The 16,076-nt window shown below is 35.1% G+C and overlaps 3 protein-coding genes and 1 long non-coding RNA gene across 32 annotated transcripts in view; 2 read left to right on the forward strand and 2 right to left on the reverse strand.

Moving 5' to 3' along the window:
• LOC133845667 (GTP-binding protein Di-Ras2) overlaps positions 1 to 8,820 on the forward strand; it is a 37,499-nt gene extending 28,679 nt beyond the window's left edge. Inside the window, exons 5-7 of the mRNA XM_062280208.1 lie at positions 952 to 1,142; positions 7,524 to 7,635; positions 7,741 to 8,820. Coding sequence (XP_062136192.1) covers positions 952 to 1,142; positions 7,524 to 7,635; positions 7,741 to 7,816 — 379 coding nt within the window. The 3' untranslated portion in view covers positions 7,817 to 8,820. The remainder of the gene's footprint in view (positions 1 to 951; positions 1,143 to 7,523; positions 7,636 to 7,740) is intronic.
• Positions 920 to 11,934, reverse strand: LOC133845668 (uncharacterized). Of its 2 annotated transcripts, none has more exons than XR_009894802.1 (2): positions 11,721 to 11,934; positions 920 to 1,169 (listed from the first exon to the last, which is right to left on the reverse strand). It is a non-coding gene; the product is annotated as an uncharacterized LOC133845668 (long non-coding RNA). The 2 variants fall into 2 exon arrangements; XR_009894803.1 differs by lacking the exon at positions 11,721 to 11,934 and adding an exon at positions 1,733 to 1,837.
• Positions 11,935 to 12,008: 74 nt separating this feature from the next.
• LOC133845665 (deoxyribonuclease TATDN1) lies at positions 12,009 to 13,400 on the forward strand. Its single transcript, XM_062280207.1, has 5 exons — positions 12,009 to 12,092; positions 12,193 to 12,233; positions 12,293 to 12,476; positions 12,532 to 13,134; positions 13,196 to 13,400. The coding sequence occupies exons 2-5, from the start codon at positions 12,215 to 12,217 to the stop codon at positions 13,299 to 13,301; spliced, it is 912 nt and encodes a 303-aa protein (XP_062136191.1). The 5' UTR covers positions 12,009 to 12,092; positions 12,193 to 12,214; the 3' UTR covers positions 13,302 to 13,400.
• A 1,500-nt stretch (positions 13,401 to 14,900) lies between these two features.
• The window catches only part of LOC133845664 (myb-like protein Q), a 41,995-nt gene continuing 40,819 nt past the window's right edge, over positions 14,901 to 16,076 (reverse strand). For 24 of the 28 annotated variants that reach the window (XM_062280184.1, XM_062280198.1, XM_062280183.1 and 21 more), the window contains 2 exons: positions 15,676 to 15,827; positions 14,901 to 15,242 (listed from right to left, as the gene is read on the reverse strand). In XM_062280184.1, the coding sequence (XP_062136168.1) occupies positions 15,135 to 15,242; positions 15,676 to 15,827 (260 nt within the window). In that variant the 3' untranslated portion in view covers positions 14,901 to 15,134. Of the gene's footprint in view, positions 15,243 to 15,468; positions 15,566 to 15,675; positions 15,828 to 16,076 lie in introns of all 28 variants that reach the window. The other 4 variants (XM_062280187.1, XM_062280195.1, XM_062280206.1 and 1 more) reach the window with 2 other exon arrangements.

Here is a 16,076-nt window from a genome sequence, read left to right on the forward strand (position 1 = left end):
CAACTGAACTTAGTTTCGCTATGCACATGCAATATTTTTCTTATACTATGTTCTCTTCTTTTAAACCTCTCAAAGAAAGTACAAAATGAAGAAGATAAATTCATAAAAATGAAAAAAAATTTCGCAAAAAAAAAGAACTCTTTATGTAATATTTTTTAACCATATTGAAAATAGTTTTAATGTGTGGCGAGAAATATCACGTGCCACACTATTTACAGAGAAAAAATATAAACTAAAACAGCTTTACAAATAAGTAAAGATTATTCTTACAACTCTGGATTAGCCTTATATATAGAGCTAAGATTGACTCTAGGAACCTTTTCTGTTTTTAGAAAAAAGTACATAAATTCGTGTATTTCTTATTTTTTCAACGAATTCGTTAGTTTTTATAAATATCTCAAAACATAACAATAATTTCAAAATCATTTTTAGCTCTAGTTAAAGTCCTAATCAAGAGCTATAGGATTCATATTTATTTTTTTCACTTTAATAAGTTTCGCCATAAGCAATCTAAACATTTTACAATTTGGCGATCTAAAATATTAGTTTAGGTATCAATGCTTTGAACCGTGTCTTCATTTTGCCTTTTGTCAAAACAAAATATTATATTTAAGTCTGGTTCTCTTCACATTGAGTATATCCCTCTTTTTTTAAGATTAAGTATGCCCCTAAAAAGGTCTGCTACTGTCTAAATTTAACTAGCTTGCTTGTAGTTTTTGTTTTTTGCTCAAAGTTGGCATGTAAATGTGCATGATTATTCCAGGCTGGCTACTTACAGGCACACGCGTTACGTATACGTAATGTAGCATTTGCACAGACATACGCATTACGTATACGTAATTTATTCGGACCGCTGTTGGTCTAAAAACTTTACAACTCTTTTTGCATAGTTTGGCAGTAACCTGTACGTTTTTTCACATTTTCGCTTTTTTCGCCTTTTTTCGTTTGCAGGGCCAAGGTGCTTGAGTGCTCAGCGAAGGAGGACACCAGCGTGACCGAACTGTTCAAGACCCTGCTCTCCCTCTCCCGTTTCCTGCCCGCCAGCAGCAGCAGCGGTGGCACAGGCGGTGCCGGTGGCGAGGCAGCGCCCAGCGGTTTCAAACGACGTTCCTCCGCCTATGTCAGCGCATCGTCCAGTCGCAGTAAGTATCGCACTCTAGTTCCCCCCGCTAGAATGAATTTTGGAAAAGTTTTCAACGTTGGTTTTTTATGTGACGACGCAGAAAAAAAATGACACTGCCAAATTGTTTGGCTGCAATCGACGTGAATCTGCCAAATAGTAAGAGAATGTGACATTCAGATACCCTTTAGACAATGCTGAAGTATACAAAGATATCCATCAGCAAAGCTACTCGACTCGATGTGGCTTTTATCTTGCGCATACAAACGGCAAATGTTGCAACTTTGCCAACCGGTAACTGACAACGGAAATAATTTCGAACTTGTCTGCCAGAAAATGCCTTTGTGTCTGCTGCAGTTTCAAATATCAATTTGCCATTTGATTGCAAAAATAAAAGGACGTTAGCAACCGAACATCGAGAATCTTGCAGACGCATTCATAACTGAAAAGTTTGGCATCAAAAAGAAATATCTGAAAATGTATAGAGTTCAGAAATTAACGATTTATGGAACCGTAAACAGCTGACGACGACTTCGCTGTGCAATCACAGAGTAATTAATGCCAAATTAAACTACGATGTGCAATAATTAAGCATATTAAGTGCGTGGCTACCTGGAGTGTGTGTAAATATGCACACAGATAATCCGTAAACTCCACAAACAATAAATATATATATTGCGCAATTATTCCGCAATTGCTGTTGCTTGTAATTGCGACTTTAAATTGCTGAAATTCATCTAGGCAATTATGCCTTAAATATGACATGTACAATTGAAGTTGTAAGCGCACCTGTTTCTTTTTATCTACAAGAAATTCAGCACGTCTTGGCGTGTTACATTTCGAAATCAGCTCGCAATTAGCAGAAATTGAATTGAGTTTTGTCAAAAACGTGTACATAACATTGACAAATTGTCGACAATTTGGCTAATTGAGTGTAATTAACATTCCTCTTGCCTGTGTTGTGTCGTATGGCGATGCGGCTTCTTCTGTATTTGACCCAAATTAATTGTTAAAATTTGGCAAACGAACATGAAAGAAGAATAATAATGATAAAGGCACCGAGCACAAGTCCCTATTCTATTCCTATCCTATCCAGTTGTTGCCAAGACAAACCCTTTTCATTATTTATACACCGCCAAATAGAAACAAAAAAACAGACTTAAAAACGAAGAAAAACAAATTAGAAATACAAGAACAAGCCACACGACAAAGGATGAAACAAAGAACAGGAATACGCATAAGAAAATAAGTTAGGAATTGTTTCTTGTATTTGAAGTGTTTTTTATTTGCTCAACTCGTAGCTTGTAAAATCCAAGGCAAGCTTGTTAAAATTTTGCACATTCTTTGCCAAATAGTTGAACAACATTCCTTTTGAAAGAATTCTATTTTGTTTAACAACTAACAAATTTACCCCCAAACAAATAATCAATTCAAACAGATAAGTTCTCATATTGAAGCGGATTCATGTTGTCAATTTCGCATATCTTGCTGTCAAGAAGTTTTTTTTTTCGAAAAGTTTGATTGCAAAAATTATTGAACAAATCGAAAGAGTTCTATTGGCATTTTTAACATAAAATACCACCAAAAAATTTGCATATTTATAATTAAATTGATTTGGCCACCGGCAATAATGCATTTACAATTGAATATCAAATTTATATTAAAATTCATTTTATTGTAATCATTCACCCACATTAAATTAACCTCTATTATGTTTGATAATGTGCAAAAATATATTGCTGCTACTGCTGCTTTAATAGGATTAGTTCACATAAAATTCTATAAATTTAACTCGGACTATAATTAATTGGAAATTGATCTTGTTAGCCTGCCCTTTTTCCAAAAGAGAGAGAGAAAGAGTGTGGTAAAAGGACAAAACAAGCTATTCTCAGACATTAATAAGATTCCATCGAAATGGAAAGTCGGACAAAAGTTGAGCAGCACGTGTATTAATTATGTAAATATCTTGACCTTCTAATTAGCCGTAAAAGCATTTAATTTCCATCACCCAGGTATATTATCTCATTAAAAACTTTCTTGCCCTGCACTTTTGTATGTGTTGTGAGTGAAATATCCGAGTTACAGAAGACAAGAAGTTTTCAATTTTCCTCGCAACGCCTGTTACAATTATAAATAAACAGTTAATTAATGCTGCCGAAGTGGCACGCACTACTCCCACGGCCACGGCCACGCCCACTGCCCAATGCCCATTGCCGAACGTCTCACGTCCGTCGCCTCGTTCCATTGGGGGCTTCAACAAAATAATGAATATAATTTCCGTGCTTAAAAGTTGTTAGGATGCTTGTGTCCAGTCTTTAGCCCAGCACTCCACTCGCTCTCTCTCACTCTATCCTCTATGCTATGGCGACCAGGCCAATAATTTAATTGTTTGCTGGCGGCATTTGATAAAATTTAACTTGGGCAACCCGTCGACCCTCTATGCCTCTCTCTGCCAGCCCACAAAAGTCATATAAATGGCAGTGCAAAGTTGGCCGAAAGCAAAGCAAAGTGGAAATTAAATGCAATTTAAAGCTTTAATGGCGCAGCTCGAGTGAGAACAGTTTTCTTATTCTATTGTGCGCCCAAAATGCTGCTACACAATTTGTATTGCCTGCTGTTCCCTTTGTGTGTACACACCCATACATACATACATACTTGTAGTTACACACACATGTGCTCACATTAAATGTGAGTAATAAAGCGACAGGCGGCAAATTTGTAAATTATTTTTGGCCAAATAGAGACAAGCATTGTCCAAGTCCGACAGCAACAACTGTCGATGACAGCAATGCTCACGAATATGTTTGTGTATGTGGGTGTGTGTGTGTAGAGGAGAATAAGGTGGAGGGGGGAGGTTGGTACTCTGTATTGATGATGCCTGTGAATGGTGAAGGTCAAAAGCCAAATGGAAGCAAATACTTGTGACAGCTCAATTGACAAAGAAACGTCAGCATCGATAGCATTAAGTATGTGCATAAGTCGGAGTACTCCCTTTCAATACCCATACACCTGATCCATAGCAAACATAGAGTATTTGGGGATGAGGGCGGCGAGACAGAAGACCCACCCACATCAAAATCCAAGTCCTCGCGCCACTACAACAAATACGAATATGTAAGTCTGAGCAGTTAATCACGCGAATTGAGGCCATGCCAGGGCCACCACAAGTAATTGCCTTAAAAGTGCTCGTACACTGCGCCACAAAATGCAAAAACAAATCACTCACGTTTTGCTTTAAGGTGTGCTACTTAATATCCACAGTTCTATGTGTGTGTGTTGGGGTCTTTCTACACACGTGCTGACAACTCAATGAGCGTGTGTGAGTGTGTCTGGGTGATGGCGCATAAAAAATAGCTGGGCGCGTAAGCGCTTTGTGAGCACCCAAAGCCAAACAGCCGGAACAAGGAGCACCACACACACATCGTCTGCTCCTATGCGTAGCGTAGAAATAAGTTCCTCTCTCTCTCTACCGTCCACCCTCCCCCCTTTTGCCGTAGTGGCGAGACGAGGCAACGTAATGTGGTCTGGGTCTGTGGCTTTTGGGGCCGACGCGTCGCAACCGCAAGCAGTTTTATTCACAGTCAGCCAACTGAAGCCGTAACTCAATTGAAACTTTTACATGCTCGTTTGTAGTACTCTATGAAGAATGCCACACTTGCTGCCTAGAGTTTTGCATACGAATATTTTTGTATCACAGCAAAAATGTTATTTAGCAAACATCTTTACAGCTGGCGACTCGCTCATGTTTTTAAGCCATTTGAAACACCAGCCAGCTAACCAACCAGCTCCATCCTGCTGATGAAAACCTTTTGTGTAACCAGTAAAAACGGAAACGAAAAAAATTTATGAAATAAGTAAATTTACTCGTGCTGTCAGCCGTGCTAGTAGACCAGCAAATACTCTGTTTAGAGCAGTTTTGAAATAGCAACTGATAATATATTGTATTTATACTTTGTTACTTTATTTACAATAAATTTAATACCGAAACGATCAAATATATTTATTTTTAAGATATTTTAAACATGTTTTACTTTCATAGGAAATAAATAAATTTTGTCAGTGAACGAAAATATATTCCGCTTAAAGTAGAACCCATTTTTCAATGAACCCTTCAAACTATAATTTCTTTGTTCTACTTTGTCAACCCATTTGCAGCAAATAAATTACCGAAATTGGTTTAATTTTACTGACATTTTGAATATATGTTACCTATATATGATAAAAACAAAAATTACTCGTAATGTGAGTAGAATTCGTATACCCAGCGATTCTCTTTTGAAAATAAAATAGCTTTTGTCAATGGGCACCTGAAAGTATGCTACAGTTTTTGAGTTATACATTGTCAGCCAATTTGCAACAAACAAATTAACGTCGCTCTTTTTCTGCAAAAAAGTATATTTAATTTGTACTATTCTTTTAATATTTTTCTCTTTCATGTGCATAATACCCCTCTTGACTCTCAGTGGGTATTAAAAATAAAAATGTAATTTAAATTTGGGCTGTTCGGTCTGCCTCAAAATACTGCCACATATGCACAATTTTTTTGGCTCTGAAGGGGAGCTGAGCATCGCCCCAGACTCTAATGAATACAGTCGGCACAAATGGTTCCGTAGTCTTATTACTCGCAGTGTTCGCAGTACTCGCATATTCCATCTATGTATATGAGAGTGTGTGTGTTTGCCTTTGTGCCCGAATGGGTTTACTATGTGCATTTGTAGCACAGGCGTGTAATAAGCCAAAAAAAAGAGAAAAACGAAAAAGGCAACACAATGTGCGTGTGTAATGTATGTGTGTGTGTGGGTGAATGTGTTTGGTTCGCAGCGTGTGGCGAGGCAACACACAAAACTCGAATTTCCCATGATTCTAGCAGTTTTTGAGGCATTTTTCGCGCGTTTTGTGTCAGCGACAGCATTTTCATCGCATCAAACAACAACCAAAACAAGAACAACAACAACAAGAACAACTAGCGTAACAATGGCACTGGATGGCATTTTGTTTGCACTTGACACAACTGTACGAGAACACACTCGTATTTGCCTTATGCATATATTATGAGGTTGCAAAGTTCAACGAAATATTAAATAATATACAATTTTAAAGAATACATTTTGTACCAGGTTCCCTTGGGTGCGTTTAACCAAACCACCAAATGGCAAATTGATGGAAACCCCATGAGAAATTCATTTAGTAACTTTACTTTTATCATTAAATCCAAACTGGAAACTTTTAATTTATGAAGCTCATTACAGCTAATGAAATACTTACAGAAACTTGCGTTCTTTGTAAGTAGAAGTTAAACTGTCTTGATGATAGCTGTCCTGGGTCTGTCGGTCTGTTCAAGTAGCAAACAAGGCAAATCTATTCTTTATTAGCAGCAGTTTTCTGCTTTAACGCGCAGCCTGTCGCTGTTGTTAAATATTTATTCATCATCATGCTAGATTACACCTTTTGTTTCAGGTTGAATGAAAGCGCTTTAAATGGATATCAAATCAGTTAATCAATATGCGCAGTTTAATCGAATCATTTAGCCTTAGAGCTCAGACGTCTGTTCACTCTCTTTTCTTAGAATTCAGATTACAAAACTGTTTGGCGAGAAATGAAATGAAAACATTGGGAGTATGGAAGATAATGTGTTATGTCTGCAGCTTGTTTCATTTAATAGAATGTCGTTAAAAACACATAAAGTTTGAGTTACTCATGGGAATACTAAATTTTAACTTTATAACAACATTTTCCTTTCATACTTTCTTGGGAAGCAAGCTCAAGTCGCAAAATTTCGTAACAGTAGCAGCAGAGAGGAGAAAACTTTAAAATTAAGTTGGTTAACCATTCATCATGGTTTCATTTAAATCTACCTCAAGTCGGATCCATCAGAAAACAGTCAACTGGGAAATGCATTTCCTTGAACACTGAGTTTTCTGTGTACTCTGAGATCTCTGAGGTTTTTGGTCTCTCGACATCTCCCGCATCAGCATCAGCTAATTGCTGAAGGTAACTTTGCCAGAAATCGATGCAGCCGTATTTCACTGAATTGTCAGTTGCCTGGCTACCAAACATGGCTGAGTTTCTTGCCATATCCTTTGATTACGCTGAGGCCAGTAACTGCGTCTCTCGGATGAGCGGCTCTTTGGCTTTTACGGAAGAAGAAAACCATCAGCATTGCAATGATACCTGGAAATTGGATTTTCATATTTATACTCGCATTGCCATATATATTGGTAACCACTCTGCGCTGGGGGAAATTGTCATGCGTGAATCACACACACGAAATTTAGAAAATGTTATCATAATAATTTGATATTATTTGCATATGAGTTGATGTTTAAATTGCTCAACCAGTTGAATTCAAAATTGAAAATATGCACACATTTTAATAATAGAATTTTATTTGTTTCGCTTGCAGATAAAAATCGCATGAACAGTCCCGCAGTGGGCGGTGATAAAAAATCGAATCTGGTTGATGCCGTCGATGTGGCAAGTACCAGTGCAGAAGCCAAATTAAAGCCACGTTCCAGGTGAGACAACAGCAGCAGAATAAATAAATTGCTTGCATGATATCTGCCAATACTCAATACTCACTACTCAATACTCAATCGTTTGTTTATTCCGATTTTTCACAGATCACTCATACGACGTGCGTCACGCAAGACCAAACAGCAAATTAACAACGCATCCGATGACTGTAATTTGCAGTAAATACAGATGCCAAACGATGGTGACATGAAGCGCATAAATGTGTTGGGCATAAATACATGTTAATATTAACTATGATAAATAACAATTATTATTAATAATAATAAAGTCAAGTTTATTGCGCGAGTAAAACAACTGACAATTTAAATGAGATAATTATGAGAATATAAATCGATTATCGTGAATTTAAATATGTTATTTTGCTCAATATGCAAACTAAGCGAACAAAAAACTAAGTATGAGTATTCTAGTTGTTTATAATCAATGTGCGGAATCGATAATAATTTGTTAGATTATTGATATCAAAAACAAAAAGCATTAGGCACATTAGAATCTAATCTCATCATTATTTGCATGGGACCAGTTTTATTTGAAGTCATTTTTATAACTTCATCAAAGTCTGTCCTTCTGTTTACTTTTTTTGTGAGAGCAAATCTTCTGCTTTTAGTTATTAAGCGTCGTAGAGTATGTGAGCTTCGGATTACCGACGAATCGATTTTATAATGCCAATTTGATTTTGCCATAAATTTACGTTTCTATTAGATAGCAATTTGTGTATGTGTGTGTGTGTGTGTGTATCTGTGAGTGGAATTTATAAGATATGCGACAGTCTTTGAACAAAGTCGAAATCATACAGTTCCTTTGATGATAAAATAATAGGAGTAACTCGGATTATGTGTGCGTGTAGCATAAGAATACTAAGTTAATTATGTTTTTTATTTTGAATACAATTATTCATAATCATTTAATTACGAGCATGTTGCGATAGCTTTAAAAATAGATTATTAACAAGTGTAGTCGAGTAAGTTAGATTGGTGAGATTGTTTGGTATACTAGCATTATTTAAATACAATGTATTCAAATCTTAAAAAAATGTAGTTGTTAAGCAAAAGAACAAATTAGAAAAATGCTGATGGCAGTCTTACAATTTGAATGTGGTTGCAAGATTTGATTACGTTGCAGGTTGCAAGTTCTTTGGCAACGCGTGCCACTCAAGTCGCTTTGACTTTGGAAGCAGCACCCCATGTTGACCTTTTTTAAACAGAGTCAAAGCACAGAAATGTTTGAGCAATTTATGGCATTTTCTTTTCTCCCATTTTCGAGAGAAGAAAAAAACCCAAGCCAAAGCCAAAGGAAAATGGTAATATGCAACTATAAACAAAACAATTTATTATGCAAAAGCGAGATACTAATTAATGTTTGTGTTTATGTTTATGTTCGTCCTCGTTATGCTACTAGCGCATAATTTGTGATGATTTCAATTGAAAATGATATCTTTCGCAGCACAAAGGACAACAGCTTAAGACATATTCAAGGATAATACAGGGTGCATGCTTATATTGCCAAATGAAGAGCCAATCAAATTAAACTTACTTACTAAAAATATCGCATTAACTATGAGTATTAGCTGCAGCTATAGGTGTTTATTTAGTAGCTCAAATAACTAAATGTTTTTTAAACAATTGAATGATATATGCGAATGTATGCGTGTGTTTGTGTGCTTGTGTGTTTGTGTGTATGCGATTGAGTGCATATTTATTTAAGCAACAATTTACTAACAAATTGATATTTGATTTGTGGGTGTTTTTATTCGGTATGCTTAGCAAATAGCAAATAGAAGTTATTTCAAACAGACCGAAATCCAAGGAAAACTGCGCTAGTTGATTGGGGCGCTTTGTAAATGAATAAATCAATATACGGCAGATGCAAAGTGAATTGTGATGAAATAATATTTAACGATAATGATTTACTCAATAATAAATTGAATAAATGGTTTAGCTGGATAAGGGAATAACCTGTGGTTATTTGTTTTTGTTATATCCTTTGGATGCTTGCATTGAGGCTGACGTCCACTAAAATATACATATACATATTGACATACATATGTTCTTATATGTAGGCTAAGGCTAAGGCATGCTAATTGTAAGGATAATATATTACAGTATATACATACATATATATATATATAAAGAATTTCTACCAGCATATGTTTATACATTGTTATTAAATGTAGTTAAATGAAACTAGCAACAAATCTGATGAGCCCAAAAAGAATGTATCAAAAACTATCCAGTTATCTAAAACCAACAAAAAAATATCAGCGACAAACGGGAACACTTTGGCGATCAGCATTTTACAGTTATATATCTATATATATATACTATATATACTCATTAATCGTTGACAGGCAAGAAAACATAAAGGAAACTAATTAATTATCTATAGATTTTGTTAAAAATGAGAATCAAATTTTGAAATATATATTTGTGTACGTAATTCGATTGTTCATAATGAAACTTTAAAACTAGAAACCCGAAAAAAAATAACTCAAAAAACGAGTTGAATTTATTCAATAAAATATAAAAACAAAACAAAACTGAGCAGAGATTAAATATATGAAATAATGAGAAAATGTACTTATTTTTAAAATATTAAATTGAAACCAAATAAAACTACTAAGTGTGTCCATTAAAAAATAAATCAACTAAATGTGTTTTAATATGATATCTATTTTTAACGAAGTTATTATTTTTATATCTTCAATGGGAGACCAGAAGCGATTTAAATATAATTCTGTTGGTAGCCCTAGATTGGCAATTACTCTCTGTTAAATAGACTAATTATATTTGAATTGACATTAAACTTGTACCGAAGCCATTAAAATAAACCGCACTGTAGCTGACACGCTCTGATTGGTCACCTGTTTATATCATCTGGTTGCACTACATTATAAATTACCTCCATATATTGCATGTATAGATGCTTAGTTGCTGCTGTTGTCGCTGACAAGGTTGCTGGGAAAATGCATCAACAATTGCAGCCACTAAATCAATTAAACAACTGACCACCCACCCAACTGGTTCTCCCGCTTGCATGGTAACCATGCAATGTATAGTAGTACATTGTATGCTAGCCACAGCATCCATTAAAAGTAACTAATGGAATTTTATTCAAATTATAAATTGCATTTGCAGTAAATTCCAAAGCGTACGCAATGAAAATGTAAATGCCACTGCATTTAAATCAATTGAACTCCTAATGCCAAATGGGTAGCAATACACACCAAAACTGCGATTTATTCACAGGACATCACAATATGAAATTGCCACATATGGTTCGCGATGTTTCTTCGCTAAGTGAATGGTTGCGAATTTATGCAAATGTGGGAGAATTTCGAAGTAACTTTTGGGCGGAATGCGTGAAGCACTAAACAGCTTTGGCAGCGACCTAATTAGTTAATATTATGCACATTGCCAAATGCAATTTTCTCTGGCATTGATTCCGTATTAAAGTGACTTAAACGATTTAATGACTGCAGTTTATAAATATATGGCAACATTTTCCATTGAGGTCACACGTACTTAATGCTTGTTGTTTTATGCAAGGGTCAATTGAAATTAAATACAAATAACAACACTTATGAAACTACAAGTATTAATTGAGCATGCATGAATTAATCTATATTTATGTATATAGAGAAAAAAATTTACAGAATTACGACACCCTCGGCAAAATAATACATAATAAATTAAATTATTTTAAAATGAAAATGAGTAAACAGTATACGATGCAGAACAAACATGACTATCAGCATCAGACTATATTATAGTCCCATTCGTTACAATTTCATAATTTTAATTTCGATTTATAATTAATAAATATGTAAAATATACGGATCAATTTTAAATTTCAAACTGACAGAAAATTACGCCATCTATCGTCAAATTTACCAACGTATTGTAGAATATGCTCAATAGAGTAAGCACCGCCATCTGTTGAACACAAGGTTCACAACTGACTTAGCAGTATTTTAACTGTGCAGTGTAAACGGCCTAATATACTTTTGCTATAAAAGCACATCTGGTACTTTTCGGTATTTCTGAAGTTTTAATCAACTGTCACTTACCAAAGTTTGCTTAGGAAGAAAATGCCGTTACTTCGAGTAAATTCCTCATTTTTCGGTTTTACTGTTTTCAAAAATAGATGTGTTTAACGGAAACTTGATTAGTTCTCACTGATCGCACTAAAGAACAGCTGATGATGCGGAAAACGAGGTTAAGATATTTAGAGAAACAAACAAATTAAACGCTAATCAAGGGACGCGACTTTTTCACACGCGTTGGAAATATACTGTACTAAGAGAGAAGAGTAACCAGGTGACCACTTTTTGGAATTTCTTTATTTTAGTAGATATCGTATATTTCCGAAATATAACGAATGGTCACACACCCACACCGGCGTTTAATAAAACAGCTTTTATTAAGTTTTAAAGAAAAAGGTATGAATTATTGGAAGAAATTTCAATTATTAACTAATTAATAATATTTGAATGCGAACCACTCATCGATGTTTGCTATAAAAAATCGTTGCTTCTCCAGCTCTACACAGAACTTTTTTAGAATGGCTTTAAAATATATTGGTAAGTGAACGCAAATCATAAACAAATTCAATTAATCTTAAATATTATTAATTCCTAAGATATTGGCGCAAATCTAACGGATCCTATGTTCCGTGGCTGCTATGGTGGCTCTACCAAACACAAGGCTGACCTCGACATTGTCTTGCATCGCGCGTGGCAACATGGACTGCAAAAGCTGATAGTCACATCTGGATGCGTGAGCGACGTGGACGAAGCTCTGGAACTGGTAGCCAAAGATGGCAAGTAGCAAGAAAAAACAATAGCTTAATGAAATTTCAATAACTTCCGTTGCAGAGAGACTCGTCACAACAGTGGGCGCGCATCCCACACGCTGTGGTGAATTCGTGGCAGAGCCAGAGCAATACTACAATGAGCTGCGCTCCAGAATCAAGGCGAATCCACAAAAAGTAGTCGCTGTTGGAGAATGCGGTCTAGACTACGATCGTCTGCACTTCTGTGACAAAGAAACACAAAAGCAATACTTTGAGAAGCAGCTGAGTTTAGCCGAAGAATTTAAATTACCTTTATTCTTGCATATGCGGAACGCCCACGAGGACTTTATGGCTATATTAGAACGTAATAGAGATAAACTGAAAGCCTGTGGTGGAGGCGTGGTGCACAGCTTCACTGGCACACTAGAGGAGGCTCAGAGCATACTGGCATTCGGTGGCCTCTACATTGGTTTGAATGGTTGCTCTTTGAAAACAGAAGAAAACGTTGAAGTGGTACGACAACTGCCCAATGATCGGATAATGCTGGAAACAGATTGTCCATGGTGCGGCATTCGGCCCTCTCATGCGAGTCACAAGCACGTGACCACCAAGTTTCCGACTGTCAAGAAGAAGGAGAAATGGACCGCGGAGACATTGATAGATGGTCGCAACGAACCCTGTCAGATTACGTGAGTTTATCTCAGTATATAATTATAATCTAAACATTATTCATATCGTTTTTAATTGCAGTCAAGTACTGGAGGCAATAGCGGGAATTAAGCAGGAGCCCAAGGAGAAACTGGCCGAACTCTACTATCAGAATACAGAGGATTTGTTCTTTAGCAAAACGAAATAAAAGAAATTGTTACATTTTATGCTTTTACATTTATTGTATGTATTATTGTTTCTCATGTCCTAAATGCAAATGAATTCAAAAATACGCATTACAACTTGATGTATTTGTTTTGTATATGAATTATTAGTTTAGCGGTTGCTTTTGCTTTTTGCAATAAACACACGGAAACACATTAAGATTAACATTTAGATTTGTAAATAATTGTATTTGTTAATTAACTTTTGTTTTGTTAAGTATGTATGCGTGTATAGAGATGATCGCCAAAAATATATATATGTATGGATGTGTGTAGACCCCAAGTGTGTTGTGTATGTATGTATACAATATATCTATATATGTATGTATTTGTATATTTAGATTCTGTTTATACTTTAAATACTAATGGGGTATGTAGCTTAGTTATTGCCATTTTGATTACGATACGACGTTTTGCAATAGACCAATGGATGTCAATAGTAAGATTAGTTATTGATTACAATTGAAGCCTTAAAAAGCGTATATACAAAATATTTTGTAAATATTTAAAAAGTCTGTTAACTAGCCATAGAACTTTTTTCGAGTATAATATCAAATGTTAGAAATGTGTAAATGCTATCAACAAGTTGGTTTACTTGTGGTTATTTTGTAATACTTATATTTTGCTGTAAGAATGCAATAGTTAAAACGAAAATCTCTATAAAATGTCTGTTAAAACTGTCGATATAGCTCTATGTATTTCTTGTTTCGAAACTGATATGAACGAAAATGATATATGTGTATATTAGATTTTTGTAATTTAATTGAGAAACTGCTCTCTAGTCTACTCAGTTTTGCATTTTAAATGACAATTTATTTGGTAGCACAATTAAAAGATTCAGTCAAATTGAAATATTTATAGCTTAATGCTTCTTTGATATGAACTCGTTCATACTATATAGCACACTACGATTAAGCGCTGAATTCGATTCCGAATCCTTGGCAGAGTTTGCAGTTCGAGATATAAGATAAAAAGTTAGAATCAGTTACAGTGGGATGTCTTTAAGTTCCTATCAACTATTTATGCGCGTGTCCTTAAGATAAAGTCTATAGCGTCTATAGCTATTTATCAATATAATTGTAAATGTTTTTGTCGAATTTGCTCAGTCCCTTTCAATTGACTCGCAGTTGAATTTGGGGTCTTCATAAAAATAAGTCAATCAAATTATAAAATCCAAATCAATAAATATAGATGAATACGACAAGTTCGTTTATTGGGAGTCACATTAGTTTTGTATTGTAAATTAAATCATACATATGTACATAAACATAGAGAAATTATAAATAATATTAAATAGTGGGCGCAGCAACTATGGTTCACTAATAGTAAATTCGAGTTGAAATTATAAATAAATAATCCATGAAAATAATCCAACATAACTTCAATTGTCTTCCACTTTTCACATTTCACTTAACAAAACGAGTGTTACTTAAAATACATTTAAATATAATTTAAATAAATGTATATTTATATATATTAATGGGCATATTTTAAGGAAAAATCAAAAGAAATGCCAAATGTTATTTCAACGTTTGCAACTAGAGAATTTTCCAAAACCCTTTTTGATTTTCTTTCTTTCTTTCTTTTTGTTTTTGTTGTTTTATGTATAAATATATTTGTAGTATTCATTTTGTTGTATTCTGTATGCGCATATTTATCATATGTATCGTATTATCGTATGTAGTTTAAGTTTTATATTGTATATACGAGTTTCTTAGTTTCAAACTAAACTCTGCGACCTGCAATCGAGCAGGCGATGCCGCCTCATAGTTAAATTTGGATTAATAATAAATAATATTCGTTTGCTAAATTAATAATTAATGTATTTTGGGCGCACTGCGATCGTTGATCTTCTGATTCCTCTTCAGGGTCGCGCCTCGTTTTATCTGATCCATCAACGACTCATGACATATACGTGGATCCGGCTGAAAGTGTAAAAATTAAATGCGATTAAAATTTTAGCTATATTCATCTTAAACAAGCTTTGGCACTGTATATAGAAATAGTATACATAAGTAGTTAATGCTTGGCACTTTTTGGGGAAGGGATTAGGTGTCTCCGCTGGGACGGGACAAACATGAACAAAACGCAATAAACAAAACAAAACATGAACAGAGAACAGAGAACACAAAACAAACAAAGACAAAATACCTTAACACTGCTCATCACAAGTGCTGGAGTTGGGATAGGTGGGTGGTCTACGATATAGTGCACTGGGACGCGATAGATTTTGTGGATTTTGATACATCTAAGTGGCACAACACAGCACAAATAGATCATTGAGACGAGGAATGAATGAGAGATAGAGAGACAGTGGGATATCTCGCAGAAATGTTATGGATGCCTTGTAGTACTTACCAGGGCCTTGCTATTGATCAGATTTCGCACTGCAAATGCACGTCCAGACATGCCCTGCTTGGCCAACTTCGCATTGAGATTCTCGAGAAATTCAGCCTTGGTCTTGGCACGTATGCTGCCAGTCTTTTCGATATTGGTGCTTGTGGCATAGTCTATGCGGTTTCGAATCGAATAGCGTTTGGAATGTGTGTGTTTGTTTGGTGCACAAAGCGCACATATAAAAGAAAAAGAAGCAAACGAATGTTTGACAAATGTTTTCATAAGAATGTGTTTGTGTTGAGATGTGTGTGTGTGTGCGATGTGACAAAGTTTAAGAATGAGTTAAGAATTTTGTTGATATATGCAAACGATTTATTATTTGAAAGAAAAAAAGAGATAAAACGAAAATAAACAGTTGCCAA

This window comes from Drosophila sulfurigaster, chromosome 3 (assembly GCF_023558435.1).
Source record: "Drosophila sulfurigaster albostrigata strain 15112-1811.04 chromosome 3, ASM2355843v2, whole genome shotgun sequence".
NCBI lineage: Eukaryota > Metazoa > Arthropoda > Insecta > Diptera > Drosophilidae > Drosophila > Drosophila sulfurigaster.

Bases quoted from the DNA above. Each gene is read 5' to 3' on its own strand.
- LOC133845665 (XM_062280207.1), top strand. The intron at 12,477-12,531 runs GTAGCAAGAAAA...CGTTGCAGAGAG, and splicing joins CTGGTAGCCAAAGATGGCAA to ACTCGTCACAACAGTGGGCG. The intron at 13,135-13,195 runs GTGAGTTTATCT...TTTTAATTGCAG, and splicing joins AACGAACCCTGTCAGATTAC to TCAAGTACTGGAGGCAATAG.